General features: G+C 44.8%; 1 protein-coding gene across 1 annotated transcript in view; it reads left to right on the forward strand.

The window, feature by feature from the left end:
• Positions 1 to 2,873: 2,873 nt before the first annotated feature.
• pcsk6 (proprotein convertase subtilisin/kexin type 6) overlaps positions 2,874 to 26,706 on the forward strand; it is a 70,644-nt gene continuing 46,811 nt past the window's right edge. Inside the window, exons 1-6 of the mRNA XM_084436554.1 lie at positions 2,874 to 3,072; positions 5,955 to 6,059; positions 14,534 to 14,644; positions 15,593 to 15,736; positions 17,262 to 17,338; positions 22,574 to 22,662. Coding sequence (XP_084292680.1) covers positions 2,914 to 3,072; positions 5,955 to 6,059; positions 14,534 to 14,644; positions 15,593 to 15,736; positions 17,262 to 17,338; positions 22,574 to 22,662 — 685 coding nt within the window. The 5' untranslated portion in view covers positions 2,874 to 2,913. The remainder of the gene's footprint in view (positions 3,073 to 5,954; positions 6,060 to 14,533; positions 14,645 to 15,592; positions 15,737 to 17,261; positions 17,339 to 22,573; positions 22,663 to 26,706) is intronic.

The following is a 26,706-nucleotide window of genomic DNA, read 5'->3' on the forward strand; positions in this document are numbered from 1 at the left end:
CTTTCTAGAAATAGATGATTTATTGGGCAGCGACACATACCCACCTGAGAACTTCAAACACAAGCTTGCCTGTCTGCCAGCACTGGAGGGCTAACACTAGGGCAGGCCAGGGGCATCACACACACACACACGCACATAAGCACGCACACACATACACACACACATACACACACCCACGCACACACACACGCAGGCATGCACACACACACACACACGCACACATACACACGCACACACACACACACGCGCACACACACGCGCGCACACACAGACACACACACACACACCACAAACCACAATCCCAATACCCCCTGCCAATATGTACTCTGTAGGCAACTCACTCTAGTATTGAATAATACACTTTCTTCTGAATGTCACTTAAACCTTCAACTCAACTGTTTGCAGAAATCTGATGCTCAAATGTGTTTATCTATGATTCAGACAGAGTGAAAGTTCATATTAGTACCACCACTGAGGGTGTCTCTGTCTTCCTTTATGGCCTCCATATTTCAAGGTGAGCACCAGAGAATTAAAGCTATTGTCACCATGCACCAGAGGCCACCAGATCAGCAGCTGGGGACATATTTCTAACAGAATTACCCATAAGCAACAACTAAGACCTGCCTTTTACGCCTGAATAGTTTAGTCTATGAACAATGTCACCAGAGATTCATAGTCCTCACAGCTCTACTTGCTGATGATGAATGCTCATATCAGACCTGCAAACTCTGGAGTAGTGAAAAAGGTGACGACATACAAAACTAAAACTCTCTAGATTCACTGAAACTACCATGGTTAACATAAAAAGGTGACTGTAGCCAAAAGGTGACAAGTTTGCAGGTCTGTTATATACTGGCTGTGTGTCCACCAAATATGGTCTCAGAATTCCATCACTGTGCTGCTGTCGAATCCTGGTTTCAGTGCTGTGAGATACCAGTCACCTATGTGGAAACACTGGTATTATTGCCTTTTTAAATTTGTGTTATGTGTATTGTAATGGACCATGAGTCTGCATAATAAAGTTGATTGATTGCATCACTATGTGCTGGTGGAGTGAATCTGTGCAGACACATCAATAGAAAATCGTTAAGGTGCGTTTCATTATCCAATTATTTTAAGTTCAGGTGTGTGATCTTTTTGAATAATGTATTGTCATCCTGCCTGAACCCCATGGCCCCGTGGTATCCTCTAACATCCTACCCTAGTCTCTTCCTATCCTAGTCTCCTACCCTGGTCTCTTCCTATCCTAGTCTCCTACCCTAGTCTCCTACCCTAGTTTCCTACCCTGGTCTCCTACCCTAGTCTCCTACCCTGGTCTCCTACCCTGGTCTCTTACTCTAGTCTCCTACCCTGGTCTCCTACCCTAGTCTCCTATCCTCGTCTCCTACCCTGGTCTCCTACCCTAGTCTCCTACCCCAGTCTCCTACCCTGGTCTCTTACCCTAGTCTCCTACCCTGGTCTCCTACCCTAGTCTCCTACCCTGGTCTCCTACCCTGGTCTCTTACCCTGGTCTCCTACCCTGGTCTCCCACCCTAGTCTCCTACCCTGGTCTCCTATCCTGGTCTCCTACCCTGGTCTCTTACCCTAGTGTCCTACCCTGGTCTCCTACCCTAGTCTCCTATCCTCGTCTCCTACCCTGGTCTCCTACCCTAGTCTCCTACCCCAGTTTCCTACCCTGGTCTCCTACCCTGGTCTCCTACCCTCCTACTCCGAGAGAGAGAGAGAGAGAGAGAGAGAGAGAGAGAGAGAGAGAGAGAGAGAGAGAGAGAGAGAGAGAGAAATATAATGAAGTTAAATTCTGGGGGGTATTCCAGAGAGCAGGTTAAGTGAAAACTCTATATTTGCTAACCCTTAGATTGGGGTTAATTGAACTGAATCTCAGGGTCACTAACCCACTTTCTGGACCACCCGCCTGTACAGACAACTTGTTGACTTGACTTGATTGGGCAAATACGCACTTTAGGAGATGGACTATCGGAATGATTGCATTTCCACAGATGAATTGCAATTACACTCCTATGTATTCCTCTCTGCAGTATCAGCACCTTTGACTCACAACCATTATTTACTACTGTCCACTGACTTCCAGCACCATTGCTGTGTTCAAGAGCCATGGGGGTGGTAAATGCACAGAAAGTGTATTGAGTGAATCCCATCTCTCTCTCTCTCTCTCTCTCTCTCTCTCTCTCTCTCTCTCTCTCTCTCTTTCTCTCTCTCTCTCTCTCTCTCTCTCTCTCTCTCTCACACACACACACACACACACACACACACACACACACACACGTATCAGTGGGCTTTGGTAGGTAGGTGCCTTAAATATTGACATGTTCTGTCTGGTGTTTATAATGCAGCAAAAGTGAGGGCAGTCAGAGATGCCAGTGCGCATAACCATAGACACAAACCAGGCAGAAGCCTAGAGCGCATTGACTCCCGTTCGGATCGAGCCGGCTGGGGAAGCGTGGGCAACTACTGATCCCCCCCCCCCCCCCGCCCCCAGTCCTCTGATGTGCGCCCGCTCCGGGAAGCCTGGGAACGAGGTTACCGTGCCTCTGCGCTCCGCGGTTCTGCTGTACTGAGATGGGACTTGCCATTGGTTAGGCTACTGTACTTGCATAATAGCGGAGGACTTTGACGGCGTGAGGGATTCCAAGGAGGGCATAAGTAGGAGGGTTCACACTTCCCAACTTTTTTTACGCAATGACATTACAGTCGGTCAGTCAGTGAATTGTGCTTGAACAGTTGGCTTGGAGAAGACGATGGACACATGACAGGATTTCTAATAAGAGTTGGATCTAGGATTGACTTCATGCTCGTGACGTTCACGCGACTTACAGTACATGAATAACAATATTTTGGAATAATTGCTGCGGATATTTTAAAGTTGATGCTGTTGGACAGATTTCGACCACCAAAATGAATTTATTTTTTATTTTAATTCTTACAACTTTAGAACTGTGTCAGTCTTTGCCCGCGAGGAATGTTTACACAAATCAGTGGGCTGTTCGTATTGCAGGGGGGCACGAGGAGGCAGACAAGCTTGCCGCCAAATATGGATATAATAACTTGGGCCAGGTAAGGGTCAAGTGGTCTATTGATTGTGTTTTCTAAATAAATGTAGGTCGTAATCTTACCTAAAAGTGTTGCCTATGTAGCTTATCCTATTCTCACTACCTATTGAACTGTCACGCACCGTGGAATTATCATTCATCAGAGTAAAAAGTGTTAAAAGATTCCTGACCAGCAAGATATTGAAACACTTCATCGAAGTTTTGATGGTGCTCAATGTACCCGAGATTGACGGTTGGCAACACAACCCACCGTGTCTCTCAGAATCACTAGGCTATGACAAGTAGCCTGGTGATATAAGGACAGTAGCTGCACTGATGATAAAACACAAACGGAAAGGATCACCATTGTTTTTCTTTGCACATTTTCAGCTCCAGACAAAGATGTCCCCATAATACCCTCTGCATTTAATGCAACTGTGGCCATTACATCCATGTATTTGTTTTATGTTTTCCTTTATATTTATAATTCTACCTTGTTCAGTTCTCAATGATTGGCAGATGATATAACATTTAACTGTATTTTTCTGTTCAGACTGTATTGAAACCTAGAACATTTGGATAAAGGCGTGTGCTAAATGACTGTAATAGCCTGATTATCACCACAGGTGTTTATTAGAAGCATTGAGCTCGAGCTCGTTCCGTTCCTGGAGAGAAAGAAAGGGAGAGGGGGATGAGGAAGGAACCAGGGAGGAAGGAGACTAGAGTCAGCTGGTTCAAGATGCCAGAGGCCAAGGGCTCTGAGCCAGACAAGCACATGTGCTGTATAGGAGGGAAAGTGAAAACATGCGCCCCTAGCGAATTTGTTCCTATCGGAGAGGAGTTTCAATGTAAACTTCCATAGACCGGATTTTCTAATAATTACTACGAAGCCATTTCGGCAAAGTTATCAAAACAAAAATGTGTGAGTATCTTTACAGTAACAATCTACTAACTGTGGTTATTATAGGCTACTGTGAGAAACAGTATTTCGCCTTCTTTCAGATTGCTCCCATCGGCTATGAGACGAATGGTTGCAAATTCTAGGCATAATTCCAAGAGATCCCAAAGAGCTGGAAAGATAAATAGTATAATAATAAATAGTTGTAAACTCTGTGATAGTTTATCTTTAGGCACCCTGCTGAAAAAAAACAGCTTAGGCTGGTCAAGCTGGTCAACCTCAGGCTGGTAGCTGGTCGATCAGCATGGTCAGATCAAGTTGGTCTTAGCTGGTCAGAATGGTCTTAGCTGGTCAGCATGGTCAGATCAAGTTGGTCTTAGCTGGTCAGCATGGTCTTAGCTGGTCAGATCAAGTTGGTCTTAGCTGGTCAGCATGGTCTTAGCTGGTCAGCATGGTCAGATCAAGTTGGTCTTAGCTGGTCAGCATGGTCTTAGCTGGTCAGCATGGTCAGATCAAGTTGGTCTTAGCTGGTCAGCATGGTCTTAGCTGGTCAGCATGGTCAGATCAAGTTGGTCTTAGCTGGTCAGTATGGTCTGATCAAGTCTTAGCTGGTTAAGATGGTATTAGCTGGTCTGATCAGCAGGTGCGCCTGGCTATTCTTACTGGTCCGTAACCCTAACCTTAACCCCTAACCGTAATAGGCTCACTTATGATGCTAACTCACCGTAACATGATATGACCGGTCCTTGATGCTAGCCCTGACGACACCTACAGTAACAGCTCCCCCTGCAAATAGCAGCATTTTTCTACATGGCCAGATCTAAAATGATTGTCAGTACGTGGGATGCACTTCTTGTTATTGCTGAAGTATTCTGCCAGCCATGCAATGCATATCGGCATTTTCGTAGGTGTACTGATTTGTAATTTGGTTGTATTGTGTTAGATGTTAGCTGGTAGAGTCAGCAAACTCACAGAGGCGCACAAAATGACATCATGTATGTAGTTCTGTACCACCTTGTTACAAAAAATATAATTCAGATTGTGATTGAAAATTAACTATGATCACCAGAATCAATGATTGTCTCCAAATATATCATATTTAATGCATTCTACTAACTTTTCAATGTAGACCGAGATATCATTTTTCAGAAAATGTGCTATGAGAAATCCCATTCATTCTCTCGGCATTAGGAACACTACCACTAGGGGGCGATGAGATTACTTTCCCTCCCTATTCCTGCCTGTATTTTTGGTGCAAAGTCATGAGAGAAGAATGCATAATAAAAGCTCACATGCTTTGCTTTTCGAAACACTTTGTCTGAGGAACACACAGCCCTGTCCTGGTCGCTATGCCACTCAGGGCTTTAGGCTACCGACCCTGCCAGGGACCATTCATTGCGCCATATACTGTACAGTAGGCCTACTTTTTTCACTCTGTCTACATTATCACATCTACAGACAATATTATTTCGAAGTGAAGACATTTTTTGAAAGATCAAAGCCTTTTCTCCGAGGTGGCTACAGTTGTAGCCCCCCAACTTTTATATAAAAAGCAACATTTGGCACCTAAATAGCACATATCCACAAACTATTATGGTATCCACTAGCCTGGCTTCGTGACCCTAATCACGTGATCTCACATGCTGTTTCTCTATCACATCAGGGTTGTGAAGCCAGGCTAGTGTACATTGGTGGATATGTGCAATTTAAGTGCAAAAAATGCTTTTTATATAAAAGGTGGGGGGCTACAACTGTAGCCACCGCGGAGAATAGGCCTTTCGAAAAATGTCTTCACTTCGTTGAGTAACGAAATTATATTGTCTAGATGCGGTAGTGTAGAAAAAGCCTATAGCGCAATGAATGGAATTGATTGTGATCTCATCTCACAGTATGAAAAGCCCACATGAATCTACCTGAGAGCATTCCCTGACTGCCGAAATTAAAATCTCATTCCTGTTACTGTAGTTTCTCACAGAGTATGGATTGTTTGTTTGCATGTTGTTGTTCAGATAGGAAGCCTGGAGGATCACTACCACTTCCAGCACAGCAGGGTGGTGCGCAGAGCCGCCTTCTCCACTCGGGGCGCCCACAGCTTCATCCACATGGACCCTAAGGTGAGACACTGGCCCAGCTAGAGAATGAACCATTGAATTGCTTAAAGTCGCACAGAAACGGACGTTTGAGATCATCTAACTTCCGGAGTTTGACGTATTTCCGACACAAACAACCTATGAGGGTGGGACATAATGTTTAGAGGAATTTGATTGGAGCATTGACAAGTGGACGTGTTTTGAGAACTTTAGACAGATTCGATAGAAGGATAGCGTTGATTGACGGGTGGATGTAGTGAGATTATTGGCCTAAAATCTAAGGTACCTGTTGTCGTCATTGCACGTGACCTACCGTTTTCCAGGAAGTAAGAAATTATATACTTTGATATAAGATTTCAACAAAAGTAGAATTTTTTAATTTTTTTGGCATACATCGTTGAACACTATGACCAACTTTTTTTCATTTCCGTGCAACTTTAATGACTTAGCTATTTGAGCTATTTACAGTATCATCTCCCCTCCAGCGATGGTGTGCATGTGTGCGTTTGTCTGTTAGCAGGATAACACAAAATCTACTAGACCGATTTTCATGAAACTCGGTGGAAGGGTGTAGCATGGTCCATCTTAGAACCCATTAAATTTCTGAGACGATCTGAACACGGCCAGCTATTCACCTCCATTATTTTTTGTTGAACCAGCATTACGTAAAAAAATCCTCACCAATTTTCCTGAAACACGGTGGAGGAGTGTAGCATGGGCCACCTTAGAATCCGTTAGCAGATCCGAATCACGGGCCGGATCCACGAATGAAAACAAGACTTAGAACGAAGCCAACTCCCTGTGTGGGGGTGCTAGAGACACAGGGTTTGGACTGGGGTGCGTGGGGGGAAAGCCCTGAGTTCACCGCATTGTCCCTCACCGGCTGTGACCCGATGGGGGCGCCACAGAGCCAGTTAAATACAGCCACCCATAGACCTCTAGTCATTTTTTTGGGACTAGGATTACACAAAATGAAAACAAAATTTAGAACGAAGCTGTGTGGGGGTGCTAGATTGGATTGGATTGGATTGGATAGACACGGGGTTTGGACTGGGGGGTGCGGGGCAAGCCTGGAGTGCACCACATTTCCCCTCGCCGGCTGTGACCCATTCTATTTTGGAGCGGATCCAAACACAGCCAACCATTCACCTCCATTCATTGTTTGGACTAGGATTAACCAAAAACTACCAGACCGCTTTTCATGAAACTCGGTGGAGGGGTGTAGCATGAGCCAATTTAGAACATATTCAATTTTGGCGTGCACAGAGCCACGAAATGCATTCAGGGGCAGAGGTCTGTTCTCTCTGAGCACCATTTCTAGTCGATTATGTAATTGATTATTCTCAGAATGCAACACTCCTCCATCCTATCCAGAATGACCACAAAGTGATGAGACAAGACATGTAGCCAGCACACAGTCACCCCTTAATAAATCTGACATCGCTTCCACTCACCGGTCTGGCAGCAATTCTATCTTTTGACTCTCTTTCAAACACTGACAGGAAAACCAATACAAGCAGAATGCCATAGGACAGACTATTCTGTTGTCCACTCAATCAGGACCTGGGGTATTGACGCCCCCCTCTAGGCAGGTTTAAGAAAAACGTCAGGCTGTTTCCAGGGCTTGTCCTCTGGACGTCCGGCTGAGATTATCTCCCACAGACAGCCTGAATCTCAAGAGTAATAAAAGCCAAATGCAGGAGCAGAGCCATCGTGATCATATCACGTCCGCCTTGTGTTTAATTGAAGGGTTCCGGGGGAAAAGACATTCAGGAAACCAATTTTAGCCGTGTCAGTCTGGGGCAGATTACCTGTTCCTGTGCCCCTCCTGTGTGACACACTTTACACACCATGACATCACTTATGAGGACGAACGCAGGATTGCTGCACCTCCCCTCTGGTCACACCTGTCCTGTTGATTTTGTATGGTCCACTCCACAGTCCACTCCAGATGGTCCACACTCCACAGTCCAATGGTGTCAGACTGCTGTGAATGCATTCAGTAAACCAGAGCACGGAGCTGTTAGTAAAATGGTGATTGATCGCTATTTGCACTTATTAATCACACACTGGTTTGAAGGCAACCGTTCTGTTGCATTCTGTTGACTATTGAATAAAGCAGCCTCTTTGTTATGGATGCCATGCAAATGTGCTAAGTGAGTGGATTTTGAGATTAGTTGTGTGACTCTCAGGGGATTTCTACGCTCAAGGCGGCACATTTAGAACGATTTTGTTTTGTTGATGTTCTTGATATGAAGCAGTGATTTTAAATGCAGTTGTGATGCTATGGAATAATCAGCAAGGATACTCTGCAGTAAGACAGACAGACAGGCAGACAGACAGACAGACTGACAGGCTGACAGACAGACAGACCTACTTTGATCCCCAAGGTGAAATTGTTGATTTTTTCATTTTTGTTGAAGTGGACTCTCCCCTGGGAAGACTTGAATGTGATGCAATCATAAATTATGTGAGAGGACTGAGTTCTAATGTTTTCTTTTAAGAGCGGCGGTAGAGACGTTACCATCAAGACGACAATAAAATACAATTAATTGTTATTTTGATTGTACAGTCTGCGTCTCGTGTTGTTCCTTGTCGAGCTACAAACGACGGGGCCGTGTTGAAGCTCCTTTGCACGGAGGAGGGGGGAGGATGTTGTGAGTACGATGGGTCCAGCTATTAGCTACCGCCCCATCTGAAAACCTTGATGTCTCTGGTTGGAGCTAAGCGCTGACTTTTAATCGTTCTTCTTTGGCTCCAAAGACAATTACTTCAGTTTTATTTTTGTTTAGTTGAAGAATGTTCTGGCACATCCAATTGTTGATTTGTTCAATGCACTTACTCAGCACTTGTATGGGATTATAGTCCCCTGATGATATGGTGATATAAATTTGTGTGTCGTCTGCGATGGAAACATATATTGTTGTTTTCCATAATTTGAGCTATATTATAGGCCTATATATAGGCCCCAGAATGGAACCTTGGGGAATTCCAAAGTTCATTTTTGTCCGCTCGGATTTGTAAATGCCTATAGACACACAGTAGTGCCTGTCCTTCAAGTAGGATTCAAACCAGTCTAGCACTGTGCCAGAAATTCCCCGCCAGTTTTCCAGTCGGCCTAGTAATACTGTATGTTGTGGTGAACTCTGTCGAATGCAGCGCTGAGATTCAGTAATACTAAGACTGAAATTCTGCCATTGTCTGTTTAAATGGATGTCATTGAAGACCTTAATGAGAGCAGTCTCGGTGCTGTGGTCGAAATCCTGACTGGAAGACATCAAAACTATTATTTAGTACCAGGAAGTTGTTCAGCTGTTGAAAAATTGCTTTTTCAATGATTTTACTTGAAAACGTGAGGTTTCATATGGGCCTATAATTGTTCATTTGTGAGGTGTCAAGATTATTCTTTTTTAAGAGTGGCTTGACGACTGCAGTTTTCAGGGTGTGTGGGAACACACCTGAAAGAAGAGATGTGTTAACAATTTGATTGATTTGTAGTAAATCAGAGGCCATGCAGTTAGATACATTTTTGAAAAAGCCTGTAGGCAGAATATCAAGGCAACAGGAGGAGGATTTCAGATATTGTATAATGTCCTCCAGGGTTTTATGGTTGATCGGATAAAATTGTGTTATGGTATTGATTTTAAGTGGACACTGGGACAACACATGTCCTGTACCTGATATGGAGGCACTGACTGCTTGTCTAATTTTCTGAATTTTGTCAGTGAAGAATGAAGCAAATCCATTGCAGTCCCTGGTGGATAGAAGTTCAGAAGCTACATGAGGGTTTGTTAGCCTATCGACAGTGGCAAACAAGGCACGTGCATTATTATTGTTTTTGGTGATGATGTCAGAAAACAATGACCACCGTGCATTTCTCAGCCCCAAATTATAAATGTAAAGTCTCTCTTTATAGATGTCATAATGAACATGGAGATACTGTATGTTTTTTGCCATCTGTGTTCAGCTTTTTGACACTTTTTTTATACTGACCAGTGTGGTGCTTCTCCATGGAGATCGTTTCTTACCAGAGTTAACCTTCACCTTAGTGGGTGCTATGGCATCAATAATATTTGTACTTTTAGAATTGAAATTATCTACAAGCTCATTGACTGAGACCCAAGAGAGGGCAGGTGTGGACGAGAAAGCCTGAGTAAATATCTCACTGGTGTTTTCAGTGATGTACCGTTTTGTGATGACCTCTGTTTGAACACGTGCATGGAGATAGTACTCTCAACGAAAACACAGGAATGATCAGAGAGTGCAACATCAGACACCTCAACCTTAGAAATATTCAGACCTTTGGTAATGTGAAGTCCAGAGTGTGCCCCTTGTTGTGCGTTGGATCCGTCACATGCTGAGTCAGTCCATACAGTAGTTATCAAGGACTCAACACAGGACTGAGTTTCCCAGAGGCATCGTAGCGCTACAGGTACGTTCATCGTAAGCTACGGGGTTCATAGTAGCGCTGCCTTCATCGTAGCGCTATGTTCATTGTAAGCTACGGCGTTCATCGTAGCGCTACGATGCCTCTGGGAAACTCAGCCCAATTCTTTAGCCACTCTGTCCTGAGGGTTGTCAACATGTATAATGAATGGATTCATTTTTCTCTTCCTAAGGGGGCACAGTCATGCTTGTTTCGGTAGATATTATTTGGCTTAAATGCTTTCTTTCTGTGTGTAGGCCTTTTGACTTTGCAGGACAAGTTTGCCTTTTGTAATTTTGCCAGAGAATGGGAGACTGCAGAAGTGCCTGTTGACTCCACTGTTAACTTCAAGAGCTGAAATAGTCAAAGTAACAAGCAGAATAGAACTCTCGGAACTACAAACACATCATTTCCAGATTTTAACACTACAGCGGTGAAAAACAGTCTGAGCCTGTTAATGGTGTTTGTAATTCTGAAGGTGTAGGATAGTCCTATTCTGGCCTGTTATTTTGACTATTTGCGGTTCTTGAAGGAAAATGGCTAAAATGACAGTGATTTCATCACTCACAGAATTTAAGCATGAATTATGTGCCAATATTGAATTGATTTGATGCTCTGAAGACACAAAAATGGCTTTGAATTGATGGAAGGCAGGAATACACGTTACTGTAAATATTGATATAGGCTGGGGCACCAGTTAGGTTCAACCATGGATTGCTTGAATTCAGTTTATCTGTAGTTTTTTTTAAGTGTAAAAGATTGATGCAAGCTGATGTAGGCCTACTGTAGTTCGCAAAATATTGGTTTGCTGTATTATATACTTTGATTTTCATTCTCACATATGTCCAATATAATATCCTTCTATTAATATTAATGTCATAGAAAATTATTGGCAACTGATTTTGTGTCTTGTCATGTCATTATACGTTACATTAGAAGGCTCTAGGTCTTGTGTTGTACACTCTTCCAGTTTATAATGCCTATGGTTGTACTTCTGCGGTTATTTTGGAAGTAACTCAAATAAGTAACAAGTAACAAGTTACTCTACACAGACCGTAATATTGTAATAGTAATGTGTTACACTCAAATGAACCTAACTAGTAATGTGTAACAAGTTACGTTTTGAAAGTAACCTACCCAACACCGTAGTAGATACATTTAAAAATGCATTGGAGCCAGTGACAATGTCTTCGGGCATTGAGGGGTAGCCAGTTCCTACATGGAGCAGTAATGAGTTCGAAGGGGGAAACTATAAAATAAAATAAATCTCCTGGATTGATTCCCTCCTGACACTGGAGGTTTCTGATGCTATTAAACATATGCAATCTGGCAAATCTCCTGGACGAGAGGAGTTCCCAGTGGAGATCTTTAAGAAATTTGCAGAAGATTAATCTCCACTATTACTATCTGTTAAAGGAATCATTCTCAACAGGCCGTCTCCCTGAAACCTTGAACCAGGCGTCTATCTGTCTCCTACCTAAAAAGGGCAAAGACCCTTCGTTGTGTGAGTCTCACAGACCAATTTCACTTCTAAATATGGACTGTAAAAGTCCCTTGCTATGTGGCTTGAGAATATTCTTCCCAGGCTGGTGCTGCCTGACCAGACCGGATTATCCGAGGCAGACATTCCTATTTTAATATCCATAGGCATTTTCATATTATTTATACTCCCATCCGGTCAGACAATCCTGAGCTTGTGATAGCCATAGATGCAGAGAAGGTGTTGGACTGGGTGGAATAGGAGTATTTATTTATGACCATGAGGAAATTTGGCTTTGGTGATGATTTTATCTTCTGGGTTAAATTGTTGTACGCTTCTTAGCCTGTCCATACTAATTACTCTCATACAAAATACAAGACAGGGCTGTCCGATGAGTCCCCTGCTTTTCGCTCTGAAGATTGAACCCCTTGCGGCTTCTCTACATCAGTGCTAGGCAATTGAAGGGATAACCCAAGGGGATACAACACATAATCTCTCACTCTATGCTGATGATCTTCTTTTGTATATTGTACAGTAGAAGGCCTACCACATACCATCACTCTCCATAATTTCCTGATGTCCTCACTAGTAGAATCTTGGCCTTGACAAAAACATACAGGTTTGCTTCCGATGGGTTTCAAACTCGTGCTTCTTCCGGTTGCAAACAAACACAAGCTTTGTTGGGTGTAGTATTTCACTCCCACCACCCGAAGCTGTTTCTTGACTGGGAGGAAGGCTGCTCTTCTGCATAGTAGATCCATGCTTCTTCTTCTTTGTGTTGGTTTCGATGTTGTGTCCTCTCCCCCCCAGGCTCGGGGCCGAGGGGCTATCCTTTTACCACCCCGAGCCTGGGTGAGGGGTCACCCGGGCTATACTGTATATCTGGGCACACCTGCAGGAGCCATGTCACTGTTTCGTCATCCACAACCGTCGAGGCCAGATCCGCGTTGATATCGGGGTAAAAGCTGATCTTTGCCCCTCAGTAGCTCAGCTGTCCTCTCTCCCACACCATCTGCAGAATCTGCTCCTTTGTATTATAGTATTTCAAACGTAGGACCATAGCCCGTGGGGGCCCTGACGTCCACCATAGGTCCACCATAGGCGGGCGGGTAAAACTGTCCTCCCCTAAAACCTCAGTCAGAAACTTTTCCATTAAGGCAGATGAGTGGTTTCCATCAATTTTCTCCTCCAGACCAGTCACCCTTCCATTTTCTGTCTGGTTTAGCATGCAGCTTGGAGTTCTCAGCTTGCAGAGTGACATGGGATGTTTCAAGCTCAGTAACTCTCTGTCCACTCGGTGTGAGTTGGGACACATACATTTTCACAGTGGCTGACGAATGACGTCACAGTGTCTGTGTAGTCATCCAAGCTGTTACCAGCCGCTGCACCCACCCAGTCAACATAGCCTGCATCACAGCCAGCCTGTTCTAGCATTGTGTGTGATTCCTCCTTAGCTTCACTCGTCCATTTCTTGAATGTCTTAATGACAGGCTTAGAGAGTTTTAGTTTCTGCTTGTATTTAGGGATCAGGTGGACGGTTTCATGGTCCGGTTGTCCCAGTGGGAGATGATACGTAATACGCGTTGTTTATTGTGGTAACAGTATGTTGTCCTCTCTGGTCGAGCATTTCATCTGCTGACGGTATTAGATGAGTTCATGAGATTAGTTTTGTTGACGTACCCGACCACCACGACAAACACATCGGGATGGTTTCATTCAACACTTATAATCTGTTCCGCAAGCCGGCTTTGTCCTTCATGAACCGGTGCACTAGGATTGATGTATCTTACACACAGAAGGAATGAGCTGCATTCGTGGGGGGAATAAAATGGTCTGCAGTTCATGAATAGGGATTCCAGCTCTGGAGAGCAGTGCTGCTGGATCACAGTAAGGACCTGCACCATGAGTCATTCACAAAGAAACAAATATCCCACCATGGCTTTTACCAAAGAGAACAGGGTCACACTCTAAAGAGCTGGAAGCCTTCCAGTTGTACAGCAGAGTCTAGGATAGGGTCACCTAGCCATATCTCCATAAATGCCAGGATTTAGGATTATGAGAGGTCTTTGTTTTCTCTAATAGTAGCTGGAGTTCATCCATTTTATTGCATAGTGAGCGCACGTTGGATAATATGATACCGGGTAGAGGGGTGCGTGAACCGTGTCTCTGAAGACGTACAAGCGCTCCAGATCGCTTCCCACGCTTCATCCTCCTCTGCTTGATAGCCTGGACTAAGGTGAGCATACCTTTGACCAGAATGTCCAAAGTTTCCATGGTTGGGATGAGAAAATTCTGAATTAAATCAGCAGGGGATTTTCATGAAACTCGGTGGAGGGGTGTAGCATGGGCCAATTTAGAACCCATTCAATTTTGACGCGCACAGAGACACAGAATGCATTTGTGGGTGTGTTCTCTGAGCACCATTTCTAGTTGGTAATGAAACTGACGTGATATGGGTTAGGGTCAATTCATATTCATGCAGAAAACATCACATTTCCACTCCATTACCACAAAGGAACATTTGGCTTGTTTTCTCCTGTTTCCTTGTTCTGACTGCTAACGCTACTGCTCCTTCACAATGCCCTTCCCTAGGTTTCCTGGGCCCAGCAGCAGCTAGTGAAGCAACGAGTAAAGAGATACATCAGGAGTGACCCCAACTTCATCCACTTCAATGACCCAAAATGGTCAAACATGTGGTATATCGTAAGTAACACGTACTGTACCCTTTCTGTGAGCACCAGTAATGGAGAGTTTGCCTGACACTGAGTTGGTGGAAGTTCTACTTCGATCTTTACCCAGTAAGGCTGAGGTTTGCAGAAACCCCTCTCCTACATTGTCTTATTCAGTGATTCCAAGATGCTGAGTGCTACTTGCTCCTGACATTATTGATTTGTCATTTAAAGTACACCCATGGACACGGTTGCCTCTGAAGTACAAGTCTAATATAAGGGGTCCATGCTAGGGCATCTCAGAGGGCCAGCAGGCTCCAGCCGTTAATACAGTTTGATAGGGGTTTTGAATGAACTCAGGTGTGAAATTGTCCTGACTCCAGCGGAGGTGTTGGTCAGGGATTCTGTGGGCAGGATGGATTAGGCCGGCAATCTGATGGGAGAGGTGATGGGCTTAATAGAAAATTATTCACTCTCTAAATGTGCACTACATGGCAGAAATGGAACCAGAGCCAGGGCCTGCTCTGGCATTCTGCAGAAGAGCAGTTTTAAACAGACAGATAGCCTATAACTGTCTCTTTCATTGCTTATGGTGTATATTTCTTATTAGAGACTGTAAACTTTGAGCGTTAACCTGCATCTAAAAGGGGAATCCTAATGTGCTTCCAGCAGCCCCCCCCCAAAAAAGTCTAGACTGGGCCTACTCTGCTCTGTCACACACAGCAGTTTCAAAAGGCACGGTCGTGATCCTCAGTGTCCTCACATTCAAATCAGGAGACTCAAGGACAGGCAAACCATTTCTGTTGAATAAAAATGACTTCTCTGTCAGCCTATGTGGTTGGCAGTGGCACATTTGACACATGACAGATCTGTCCTCTGGTTGATTAATGATGGGAAGTGCACCGGCACGCTGAGGAGCGGATTGTCTCCGCGCTCCTGTCTGTCTATTGACTTTGTGTTTGTCCTCTGCTCTTCCCAGCAGCATTGCACTGATAAGAACAGCCGCTGTCGCTCGGAGATGAACATCCTGGCGGCCTGGCAGAGGGGCTACACAGGCAAGAACGTGGTCGTCACCATCTTGGACGACGGCATTGAGAGGAGCCATCCGGACCTGGCTCAGAACTATGTGAGTCCTCTGTCCTTAAAGGACCATACCGGTCTAAATAGGATTTGATCTCCTAAGATAGCCACCCAATGTATATCACATTACCGCAATCCATTTTCCGAAGTAACGCTCACTTTAAAAGATATTTGCATTTTCACGTTCAGCTTACATTTCAAAAGTTGAATGTGATGGCTTCAAAACCTCTTTGTTGATAGAAGTGAACATTCTTCCGTGTTGGATGATGGGAGCATTAAAGGACCATACCGGTCTAAATATATACTAGTCACCCAACGTATATTACCGCCATCAATTTTCCGAAGCAAAGCTCACGTTAAAAGATATTAGCATTTTCGCGTTTTACTTACATTTCAAAAGTTGAACGTGATGGCTTTAAAACATATTTTTAAATTGTTCCCTCGTTGCGCTGACAAACTCGCCCAGGTTAGTTAAACATAATTTTCAGTAATTATTATTTTAGTTTTAACCCCCTTTTCACAGCCTATGCCAAAGGTCTGTCTTCTTCCTGTTTATATGGCAGCCGTTGCTAGGAACGCTGGGTAGAGAATCTAGCGTAGGTGGATTAGAGAATATAGCGCAGGAGTTCAACGGATTCAAACGAAAATAATATAAAATAAAAACTAGTGAAAATTATTTGAAACTAGGGCGAGTTTGTCAGCGCAATGAGGGAACAATTTAAAAATATGTTTTAAAGCCATCACGTTCAACTTTTGAAATGTAAGTAAAACGCGAAAATGCTAATATCTTTTAACGTGAGCTTTGCTTCGGAAAATTGATTGCGGTAATATACGTTGGGTGACTAGTATATATTTAGACCGGTATGGTCCTTTAATGCTCCCATCATCCAACATGGACGAATGTTCACTTCTATCAACTAGGAAGGACATTATTATACAGTAGCCCTGTAATAACATCAGGTTATATCTGTGCTACTATTACAATTCATACATTTAATGTAATAGATTTAATGTAATAGATTTCTTTTGATTTTGTCTGCTGTTCTTGTGCTCGGATATTACATGCGAGGGACGCATATGGAATATTCCTTTATTAACTCTAAATGAGGGGCTTGTTAGGTCCAGTTATTGAACCGAACAGTGCCTCCGTTACCATGGATGTAACCCATTCAGAAGGCCCATATACCATGGACAGCTTGCCCTGCTCGTGTTTGTGGGGCCCATAACACCACCGATGGAAGACGCAACCTTGCCGTAAATAAATGTAATTTCTGTGCCTGACGCTGTGGATTACAGGCCCAAGTTACGGCCGGTGCCGGGTCAGATTTATCTCTTGTCCTCTAATAGCACACCAGATGAGATATGACTGAAATGCACAAAAACCAGGGCAATATATTTTCTTTCCCTTTTATGCACTGCGCAAGCTATGATTTGTTTTCATGTTCAATTTCTCTCTCTTGCCCCTCTCTCTCTCTTGCCCTCTCTCTCTCTCTCTCTTGCCCTCTCTCTCTCTTGTCCTTTCTCCTTCCCTCCTTTCCTCATCCCCTCTTTCTCTCTGCCTTGTCATCCAGGATCAGCTGGCAAGCTATGATGTCAACGGGAACGACCACGACCCAACCCCACGCTACGATTCCAGCAATGAGAACAAGTGAGAATCTCTCCATCCATCCCTCTCTCTGTTCCCTCACTCCTCCATCCCATCCCTCTACCGTATCTCCCCATCCCTCCATCCCTCTCTCCCTCTGTTCCCTCACCCCTCCATCCCTCTACCGTATCTCCCCATCCCTCCATCCCTCTCTCCCTCTGTTCTCCCTCACCCCTCCATCCCTCTACCGTATCTCCCCATCCCTCCATCCCTCTCTCCCTCTGTTCTCCCTCACCCCTCCATCCCTCTACCGTATCTCCCCATCCCTCTCTCCCTCTGTTCCCTCATCCCTCCATCCCATCCCTCTACCGTATCTCCTCACCCCTCCATCCCTCTACCGTATCTCCCCATCCCTCCATCCCTCTCTCCCTCTGTTCCCTCACCCCTCCATCCCTCTACCGTATCTCCCCATCCCTCCATCCCTCTGTTCCCTCACCCCTCCATCCCTCTACCGTATCTCCCCATCCCTCCATCCATCTATCCCTCTGTTCCCTCATCCCTCCATCCCTCTACCGTATCTCCCCATCCCTCCATCCATCTATCCCTCTGTTCCCTCATCCCTCCATCCCTCTACCGTATCTTCTCATCCATCTCTGCGCACCTTATGGCATCTGAAGGACTAACCTTCTGGTTGAACATGCACCATTAATTTGGCTGCTACTAAATGACTCGGGTTTTATGTCAGACGTAGGTGGGGGTCTTTGATGTCAGATGTGGGTGGGTGTCTTTTATGTCAGACGTGGGTGGGTGTCTTTGTACTCTCTGTACCGGAGGGTGTCTGGGATCCCTGCCTAATGAACACGGTCACACAGACGACTTTGAAACATGCTAATATCCTCACCCTGGCCTCAAACTGTACGCACAAGCCACTACTGAGCGTTTCAAATCTTGAGTCCGATACCCTAATAGCCCCTTGGTGTTGTATATGTATGAAACTCTAACATCAGTTGACTAGAGCAGTTATTCCACTGATGAACAGCCCAGCTGCACTCTACTCTTGTCCCATTGTGAATTCACTCATTATCATGCCGTTATTGCCTCACTGAGTTCCCTTCAAATGCTGAACGGTTCTATTCCCCATCTGGATTACTGGCAGCGAACAACGGCCAGAGCCGAAGGTCTGAATCAATTTTCAGCCGCCTGCTCTGTGGAAGCCTGAATGAGTGCATGTAGGGTGAATCTCCCCTCAGTGCAGCAGTGGAGGCCCTAATTTAGAGCAGGAAGAAAATAAATCAATTAAAGAGAATGTGTGCATGTGGCTTTGTCGCCCGGCCCCGGAGAGAGGAGTAAATTCGATGCACCTGGCCTCGGGTGGGATTAGACCGCGTTAGTATTCAAGGACCGGCTCCTCTCACACTGTTCATTAACGCTGTGTTAATAGCAGGCGACGCCATGGCGCGTTGGGTATGCCGCCGCGCCCGGTCCGTGTGTGACCATTCATTTTAAATTGATCTGTTCTCCACCTGCTATAGGCTGCGATAGGCTCCGGCTCCTGTCCCCCACGGCGACGGAGACAGAAACAAGAGCTTCACTCTCTCCCCCACCTCGCCCTGATTCCACCTCTCCCACGCGGGGCCACAGCTCTAGAAGCATCGTCCTCTCTCTTCTCCCCACCTAGATGCCTGTGGCACTTCCTTTAAAGCCCCATTATGTAGCGGTCCAGTTTTGTGCACTTTAGCGGCCCCTAAAGGCCACTAGAGCCATTACAACCACAGTACCGTTGTCGTAAAACGCTGAGAGACGCCTGTTACGCCTCTCACATGCATTTGTTCACAACTGACAAGCTGAGGAAAACGGAGTCTGCCGGCAAATTCGAAGAGGAGAGATAAAGGTAAAGCAGAACGTTCATGCGAGAGAAAACCGCGGCTTGCGGTCAAAAGTTACATAGTGCAAATACATGCCGCCGGACCCCTCTGTGGGAATGGAAGAGGTGCTGTTCTCGCTATAATAATCCAGCACACCAATAGATCGACTTTGAAACTGATATTTTAAGATGAAATCAACAACATAGTGGGGCTTTAAAGGGTTGTTTGGAGATTCATAACACTCATAATTTCTTGCGTCTCACCACGGTGAGGAGATTTCCGGGGGAAGTTTCTTTTTATGTCTTACGTATGACACTTTCTCTTCAATTAGTCATGATCTCAGACCACAGGTTTAATTATTTGTTGTTTAGTTATTTGGATCCCCATTGGCTACTGTACAGTGTGTTAACAGTAACTAGCCTAGTCTTCCTGGGGTCCCCATCAATCTGAACAATACTTCATATACAGTATCTATCTATCTATCTATCTACAGTATCTATCTATCTATCTATCTACAGTATCTATCTATCTATCTATCTATCTATCTATCTACAGTACCTATCTATCTATCTATCTATCTATCTATCTACAGTATCTATCTATCTATCTATCTACTGTATCTATCTATCTGTCTATCTATCTATCTATCTATCTATCTATCACAGTAAGACACATAATGAAACAATATCATAACAATATCATACAGTACATAACAATACATCCATATACACTAAAACACACACCAACAACTCAAAACCTGTTTAATACATGTGATACCTCTATTATAATTGAATCTCTTAAATTAATAAAATAACACATTTAGCAACTCATCCACTAAATCATTAATACAAGTGGGATGGATAGCTTCTACACACAGTAATCCAGTTACATATTGAAAATCAAAGAAAACAAAACTTCATTTTGAGAACAAATACATTCTTAACCTTCCTGTTGCATAACTTTCTGAAATCAAAAAACATTGTGAATGAATGAATTCCATGTCACCATTGCTCTGTAATGATCTGTTCTTTGTATTAAACTAGAGGCAACAGAAAGCCACCTTCAGATGACTATCGAGTAGAATAATAATGTCCGTCGGGAAAGAATGATAGGTTTCTATAAAGTACTTCTGGGGTTTTAGTTATGAGGACATTTCTAATAAAACACACTAGAGTGCAACCTGCATTTTACACTCACTCAACCAGCCAAACGACTATTCACTATTCATTGTACAGTAGTTACTCTTGTACGATACGGGCAGTGCTTTTCTAACTGTGAAAGGCTTGCGCTAATTGCTTGGTTAAGTAACTACTGTAGGCATGGATCTTCTACAGTGTTGTATAGCAGCCATGCCTCTGCCTTTTCTATATACCATTTGATCAATTTGGCTGTTCCTGTCATGCCCCACCCTGCCCCCTAGGTCATGTGCTCGTGTCATGCGTGGTTCTCGCCTTCCCCCTCATTTCAGACTCCGCCCCCTGCCCTAGTGTGTTCCCCTGCCTGAGTGATTGTCTGCCCCGCCCTGATCCCTATTCTGTTGGTGTCTATGTGGGATGTGTGTTCCCTGTCTTCTGTGCCAGAATGTCTTCATGTGTTTGTGAGCCTCTTGTACGTTGGCATTTTTGTATTCAGTTTCTGTTTGGAAGTTTCTTGCCATGTTTGGATATTTTTATATCTTCTGTGCGTTTGCCTTTTCCTGGATTATTGTTTGCTTTTTGCGCAGTAAAGACTTTTGAACACCGTTTTTGAGTCTACTTTCTCTGCATCTGAGTCCCTGTTCAGCCGGGCTACAGTTCCAGGTCATCAACAGTAATCCCTAACAACCGTCAAACTGACAATTGCCTCTGTTACTTCTTCAATATCTTGTTCAATTCAATAATCTTGGGTCTGAATCTGCTCTCGAGAGTATGTCAGCCGTCAGAGAAAAAGCAGGATGTGAAGGAGTGAGAAGATGTGAAGGAGGGAGAGGATGTGAAGGAGTGAGAGGATGTGAAGGAGTGAGAGAGAGTGAGAGGATGTGAAGGAGTGAGAGGATGTGAAGGAGTGAGAGAGAGTGAGAGGATGTGAAGGAGTGAGAGAGAGTGAGAGGATGTGAAGGAGTGAGAGGATGTGAAGGAGTGAGAGGATGTGAAGGAGTGAGAGTGAGAGGATGTGAAGGAGTGAGAGGATGTGAAGGAGTGAGAGAGAGTGAGAGGATGTGAAGGAGTGAGAGGATGTGAAGGAGTGATAGGATGTGAAGGAGTGAGAGGATGTGAAGGAGTGAGAGGATGTGAAGGAGTGATAGGATGTGAAGGAGTGAGAGGATGTGAAGGAGTGAGAGGATTTGAAGGAGTGAGAGAGAGTGAGAGGATGTGAAGGAGTGAGAGGATGTGAAGGAGTGAGAGAGAGTGAGAGGATGTGAAGGAGTGAGAGGATGTGAAGGAGTGACAGGATGTGAAGGAGTGAGAGGATGTGAAGAGTGAGAGAGAGTGATAGGATGTGAAGGAGTGAGAGGATGTGAAGGAGTGAGAGGATGTGAAGGAGTGATAGGATGTGAAGGAGTGAGAGAGAGTGAGAGGATGTGAAGGAGTGACAGGATGTGAAGGAGTGAGAGGATGTGAAGGAGTGAGAGAGAGTGAGAGGATGTGAAGGAGTGACAGGATGTGAAGGAGTGAGAGGATGTGAAGGAGTGAGAGGATGTGAAGGAGTGAGAGAGAGTGAGAGGATGTGAAGGAGTGAGATGATGTGAATGAGTGAGAGGATGTGAAGAGTGAGAGAGAGTGAGAGGATGTGAAGGAGTGAGAGGATGTGAAGGAGTGAGAGGATGTGAAGGAGTGATAGGATGTGAAGGAGTGAGAGAGAGTGAGAGGATGTGAAGGAGTGACAGGATGTGAAGGAGTGAGAGGATGTGAAGGAGTGAGAGGGAGTGAGAGGATGTGAAGGAGTGATAGGATGTGAAGGAGTGAGAGAGAGTGAGAGGACGTGAAGGAGTGACAGGATGTGAAGGAGTGAGAGGATGTGAAGGAGTGAGAGAGAGTGAGAGGATGTGAAGGAGTGACAGGATGTGAAGGAGTGACGGGATGTGAAGGAGTGAGAGGAGGTGAAGGAGTGAGAGTGTAATTATCCCTCAGCATGTGAAGAGAGGATAACCTTTAGATCTCTCCAAAGGTGGAGTGATTCCTTAATGTCACCCCATATGTGATATGCAAATAGATTGGAGTGGGTGATGAAATCCGCACAGGCTTTTTAACCTTCCCCCAGCTTGTGCTTAGCAAACATTTCAACATGTCTGTTGTGTGCCAGCAATAGAAAAACACAAGAGTTTACCCTTGCAGCTGACATGTTGACTGGTGATAGTTGACCAGACAGAACATGGAGAGGGTTGATGTGTGATTCTTGTCTCTCTCTCTCTCTCTCTCTCTCTCTCCCTCTCTCCCTCTCTCCCTCCCCTCAGGCACGGGACTCGATGTGCTGGAGAAGTTGCAGCTGTGGCCAATAACTCCCATTGTATGGTGGGAATTGCTTACAATGCACGCATTGGAGGTAAAGTCTCCTCCTTCTCTCTCTCTCTCTCTCTCCTTAGACAGAATTATTCTGCATGTGTGCTCAGGATTAACCTTGAGTTGTGTGGAAAGAGTTTTCTCTGGCGCCGGGCTGTAAGCCGGTAGCTGGTTAGTGTGCGGACATTCGTGTGTTCACAAGACATTAATCCCCACAGCTGCTGTAACGTCGAGGGTTTTTAATCAAAAGAAGGAATCTCAGCTCTCCGCCTCTGCTGGGGTTTCTGTGTTCCACGCCCCTGGAAACAGGCATTTCTCTCTCTCTCTCTCTCTCTCTCTCTCTCTCTCTCTCGCTCCCTCTCTCTCCCTACCTCTCTCTCTCTCTTTACATCTCCCTCCCTCTCTCTCTCCTTCCCTCTCTCTCCCTCCCTCTCTCTCTCCTTCCCTCTCTCTCTCTCCCTCTCCTTCTCTCTCCCTTCCTCTCTCTCTCTCCCTCCCTCCCTCTCTCTCTCTCTGTTCAGCAGATGTCTGGAACATTACCAGTAGCTGTACTGTAGTGTTTGCAATAAGTTGATTCATTCGTTAGATGGCCGGGAGATTAGATAACCACTTATTCATGGGATAATATACCAGTCTGCTCTGGAACCATCGTCTAGGATCCAGTTATGATTTCCGCCAGCCAAGGTTGTACTGTACCATACGCACTGTTGCACACGACGCAGATGGGGGACTGGAAAGTTCTTCAGCTCTTCAATTCAACTTTTTATCAGTTACGGTTTCGCTGAAGGTCGTTCAGGGGTACAGGTAGAACTCAGTAGCAGATGGAGGCATGTGAAGCAGGAACAGGAGGAGCACAGCAGGACTGAACAAGGCTCTCATGACAACCAATGAAACAAGACGGTGTTCAGTCCAGTATTTACATGGGGAGACGTTCAGTACAGGGGGGCGAGGTGCAGATGGGAGAGATCAAGCAGTGTTAACAAGCACAGAGACATGAGAGACTGAGTGACTGACTGACTGATGAAGTTACTGACTGACTGACTGACTGACTGACTGACTGACTGGCTGGCTGGCTGACTGACTGACTGACTGACTGACTGACTGACTGACTGACTGACTGACTGACTGACTGACTGACTGATAAAGATACTGACTGACTGACTGACTGACTGACTGACTGACTGACTGATAAAGATACTGACTGACTGACTGACTGACTGATGAAGATACTGACTGACTGACTGACTGACTGACTGACTGACTGACTGACTGACTGACTGACTGACTGATAAAGATACTGACTGACTGACTGACTGACTGACTGACTGACTGACTGACTGACTGACTGACTGACTGGCTGATAAAGATACTGACTGACTGACTGACTGACTGACTGACTGACTGACTGACTGACTGACTGACTGATAAAGATACTGACTGACTGACTGACTGACTGACTGACTGACTGACTGACTGACTGACTGACTGACTGACTGACTGACTGGCTGATAAAGATACTGACTGACTGACTGAATGACTGACTGACTGACTGACTGACTGACTGACTGACTGACTGACTGACTGGCTGATAAAGATACTGACTGACTGACTGACTGACTGACTGACTGACTGACTGACTGACTGACTGACTGGCTGATAAAGATACTGACTGACTGACTGACTGACTGACTGATAAAGTTACACCATTGTGTAATGTGTAACCAATGTAACCAAACAAACTGTATGTTGTAACCCTTATACAACACCCACTGTGTTATTTAATTAGTGAAAAACTTTCTTTGGCAACTTTCTTTGGCAATGTCTACATATACCTTGTGGAGAATCCATCCCCTAACACTGCTGCAATGATGAAAGCTTACAAAGGTTCAGACAGTTGTACTTTCCATCAGGGTGGTTGAATAATGCTATTGTTTGGGAGGTGAAAGACAACAAAGTATTTTGTTGTCAAACAAAGGTGAGTGCTAATTCACTTTACCTAAGTTACCAAGTATGGCAAATGTTTTCTTTTAATTCGTGTATCCGCCTAAGTTGCCCCATGCTCAACCCCTCCACCGAATTTCATGAAAATTGCTCTGGTAGTTTTTGTATAATCCTCAGATAGATTTGTTTTACATGCACACTGTAGAAAGATAAGATAATATTGGTTGCTTGAATAGCAAATAAATAAAGATGATATCTAAAGCTGACTTGACTCCTCATTGTAATGAAGAGCCAACTCTAAAGAAAAACAACATCTTCAGACGAAAGTTCAATTGGGTGCCCATAGAACCCTGAGGTGTGGTCACTGCCAGTGGTCACATGGAGAGCTGTGATGATGTCTGCAGCCTCTCTGGCGCGGCAGTTGATTAATGGACGCTTGCATTGTTGCGAGAAATAAGCCACTTGGACAAACACGTCCGTGTCCTTGCCGTCCAGTTCCTGGTCCTCAGTTTAGCAGGCAGAGAGCAGCGTTGCATCTGCCTCTGGACGCTTGAAGTCCCCGCTGGCGACGCCAGTGCTCAGGTTGGTTGACCTTTCTCCCTCACAGTATAAGACGTCTCGCCGCACTCGACCAACTTCTATTTTCAAACGTTCCTTCTTTTGCGATGTCTACATATACCTTGTCTTTTCAGCCTTGTTTCCTGAATTGACCATTTGTCAAACTCAGCAGCTCCTGGGAACGTGTCTTCAGACTCGGGGAAAACCGTTGGGATGTGTTGATGTTTTGTCTTCCTTGGCGTGGCAAGAGAAGATGATAGTGCAGATGATGAAGATGATAGTGCAGATGATGATGATGACAGTGCAGATGATGAAGATGATGATTGTGCGGATGATGAAGATGATGATAGTGCAGATGATGAAGATGATGATAGTGCAGATGATGAAGATGATGATAGTGCAGATGATGAAGATGATGATTGTGCAGATGATGAAGATGATGATAGTGCAGATGATTAAGATGATGATTGTGCAGATGATGAAGATGATGATAGTGCAGATGATGAAGATGATGATAGTGCAGATGATTAAGATGATGATTGTGCAGATGATGAAGATGATGATAGTGCAGATGATGAAGATGATGATAGTGCAGATGATTAAGATGATGATTGTGCAGATGATGAAGATGATGATAGTGCAGATGATGAAGATGATGACAGTGCAGATTTGATCGGGTCACTCCAGGGGTACTCAAAGCTGTCCCACCTCCCAGCCTTCCAGTCCTCCGGTGTGGGGGCAGCGAGCCACCAGATCAGAACAAGGACCACAAGGCTGGTATGGTCTCTTGGGTCTTCAACAACTGAGTCTAGGTTGAGGAGCTCGAACAACTTGCTCTTCACAGTCTTGGACCGGTAATTCCATGACCATGGAGGTTGAAGGTTTGTTTCTCATCAACCACAAATGTTGACCTTTTTGACCTCTGGTATGACATCTGTGTACTTGCAGTTTTACTGTCCATACCTCAACTCAGCATGAGCAGATCTGAAGGCTCTATGACGACCTTGAAAAATTGACCTTCTGAAGCTGAAAATCGGCGGCCATCTTGGATTTTAAGGTTAAAAATAGGTCAAATGATCAAAAGGACATCAATTATGAATTCATCAACCAAAAAAGTCCCAGAAACCATGTACTGTGCAGCATTGTAGGCCAAACCATTGAAAAGAATCCCCAACATGGCGAAGGAAGTTAGCCTGCATTTTTGCGAGGGCTTAATTTGTCCTTTAACCTTCATAGATGACAAATCCACTGAGAAACGAAACCTCTGCTTTCCGCAGTCACGGAAACGCTGGACATGGCCCAGCTAAAGGTCTGGTTTCATTCTGCGAAATCTCTTTGTTAGTATGATGCAATCAGACATAACGGATGGAAAGTGACTTCAAACAGAGTTTTCACCAGAGTGGTGTTGTGAGGCCGTTTCTCCCAACTCTCATCCATCTTACTCAGTAACCGCTTGCTCTCTGCTGACCCGGCATTTCTCATTAAGCCCCCTCGTTGAATTGGCTGATCTGCTCAGGGTTTTGCACATGGCCCGGGTGCGGTGTTGGTTAGTGCCAAAGGGGGAGAGGTGCAAGCGTTCCATCTTCCA

The sequence above is a fragment of the Borostomias antarcticus genome (assembly GCF_949987555.1).
Source record: "Borostomias antarcticus genome assembly, chromosome: 4".
In the NCBI taxonomy this organism is placed as follows: Eukaryota; Metazoa; Chordata; class Actinopteri; order Stomiiformes; family Stomiidae; genus Borostomias; species Borostomias antarcticus.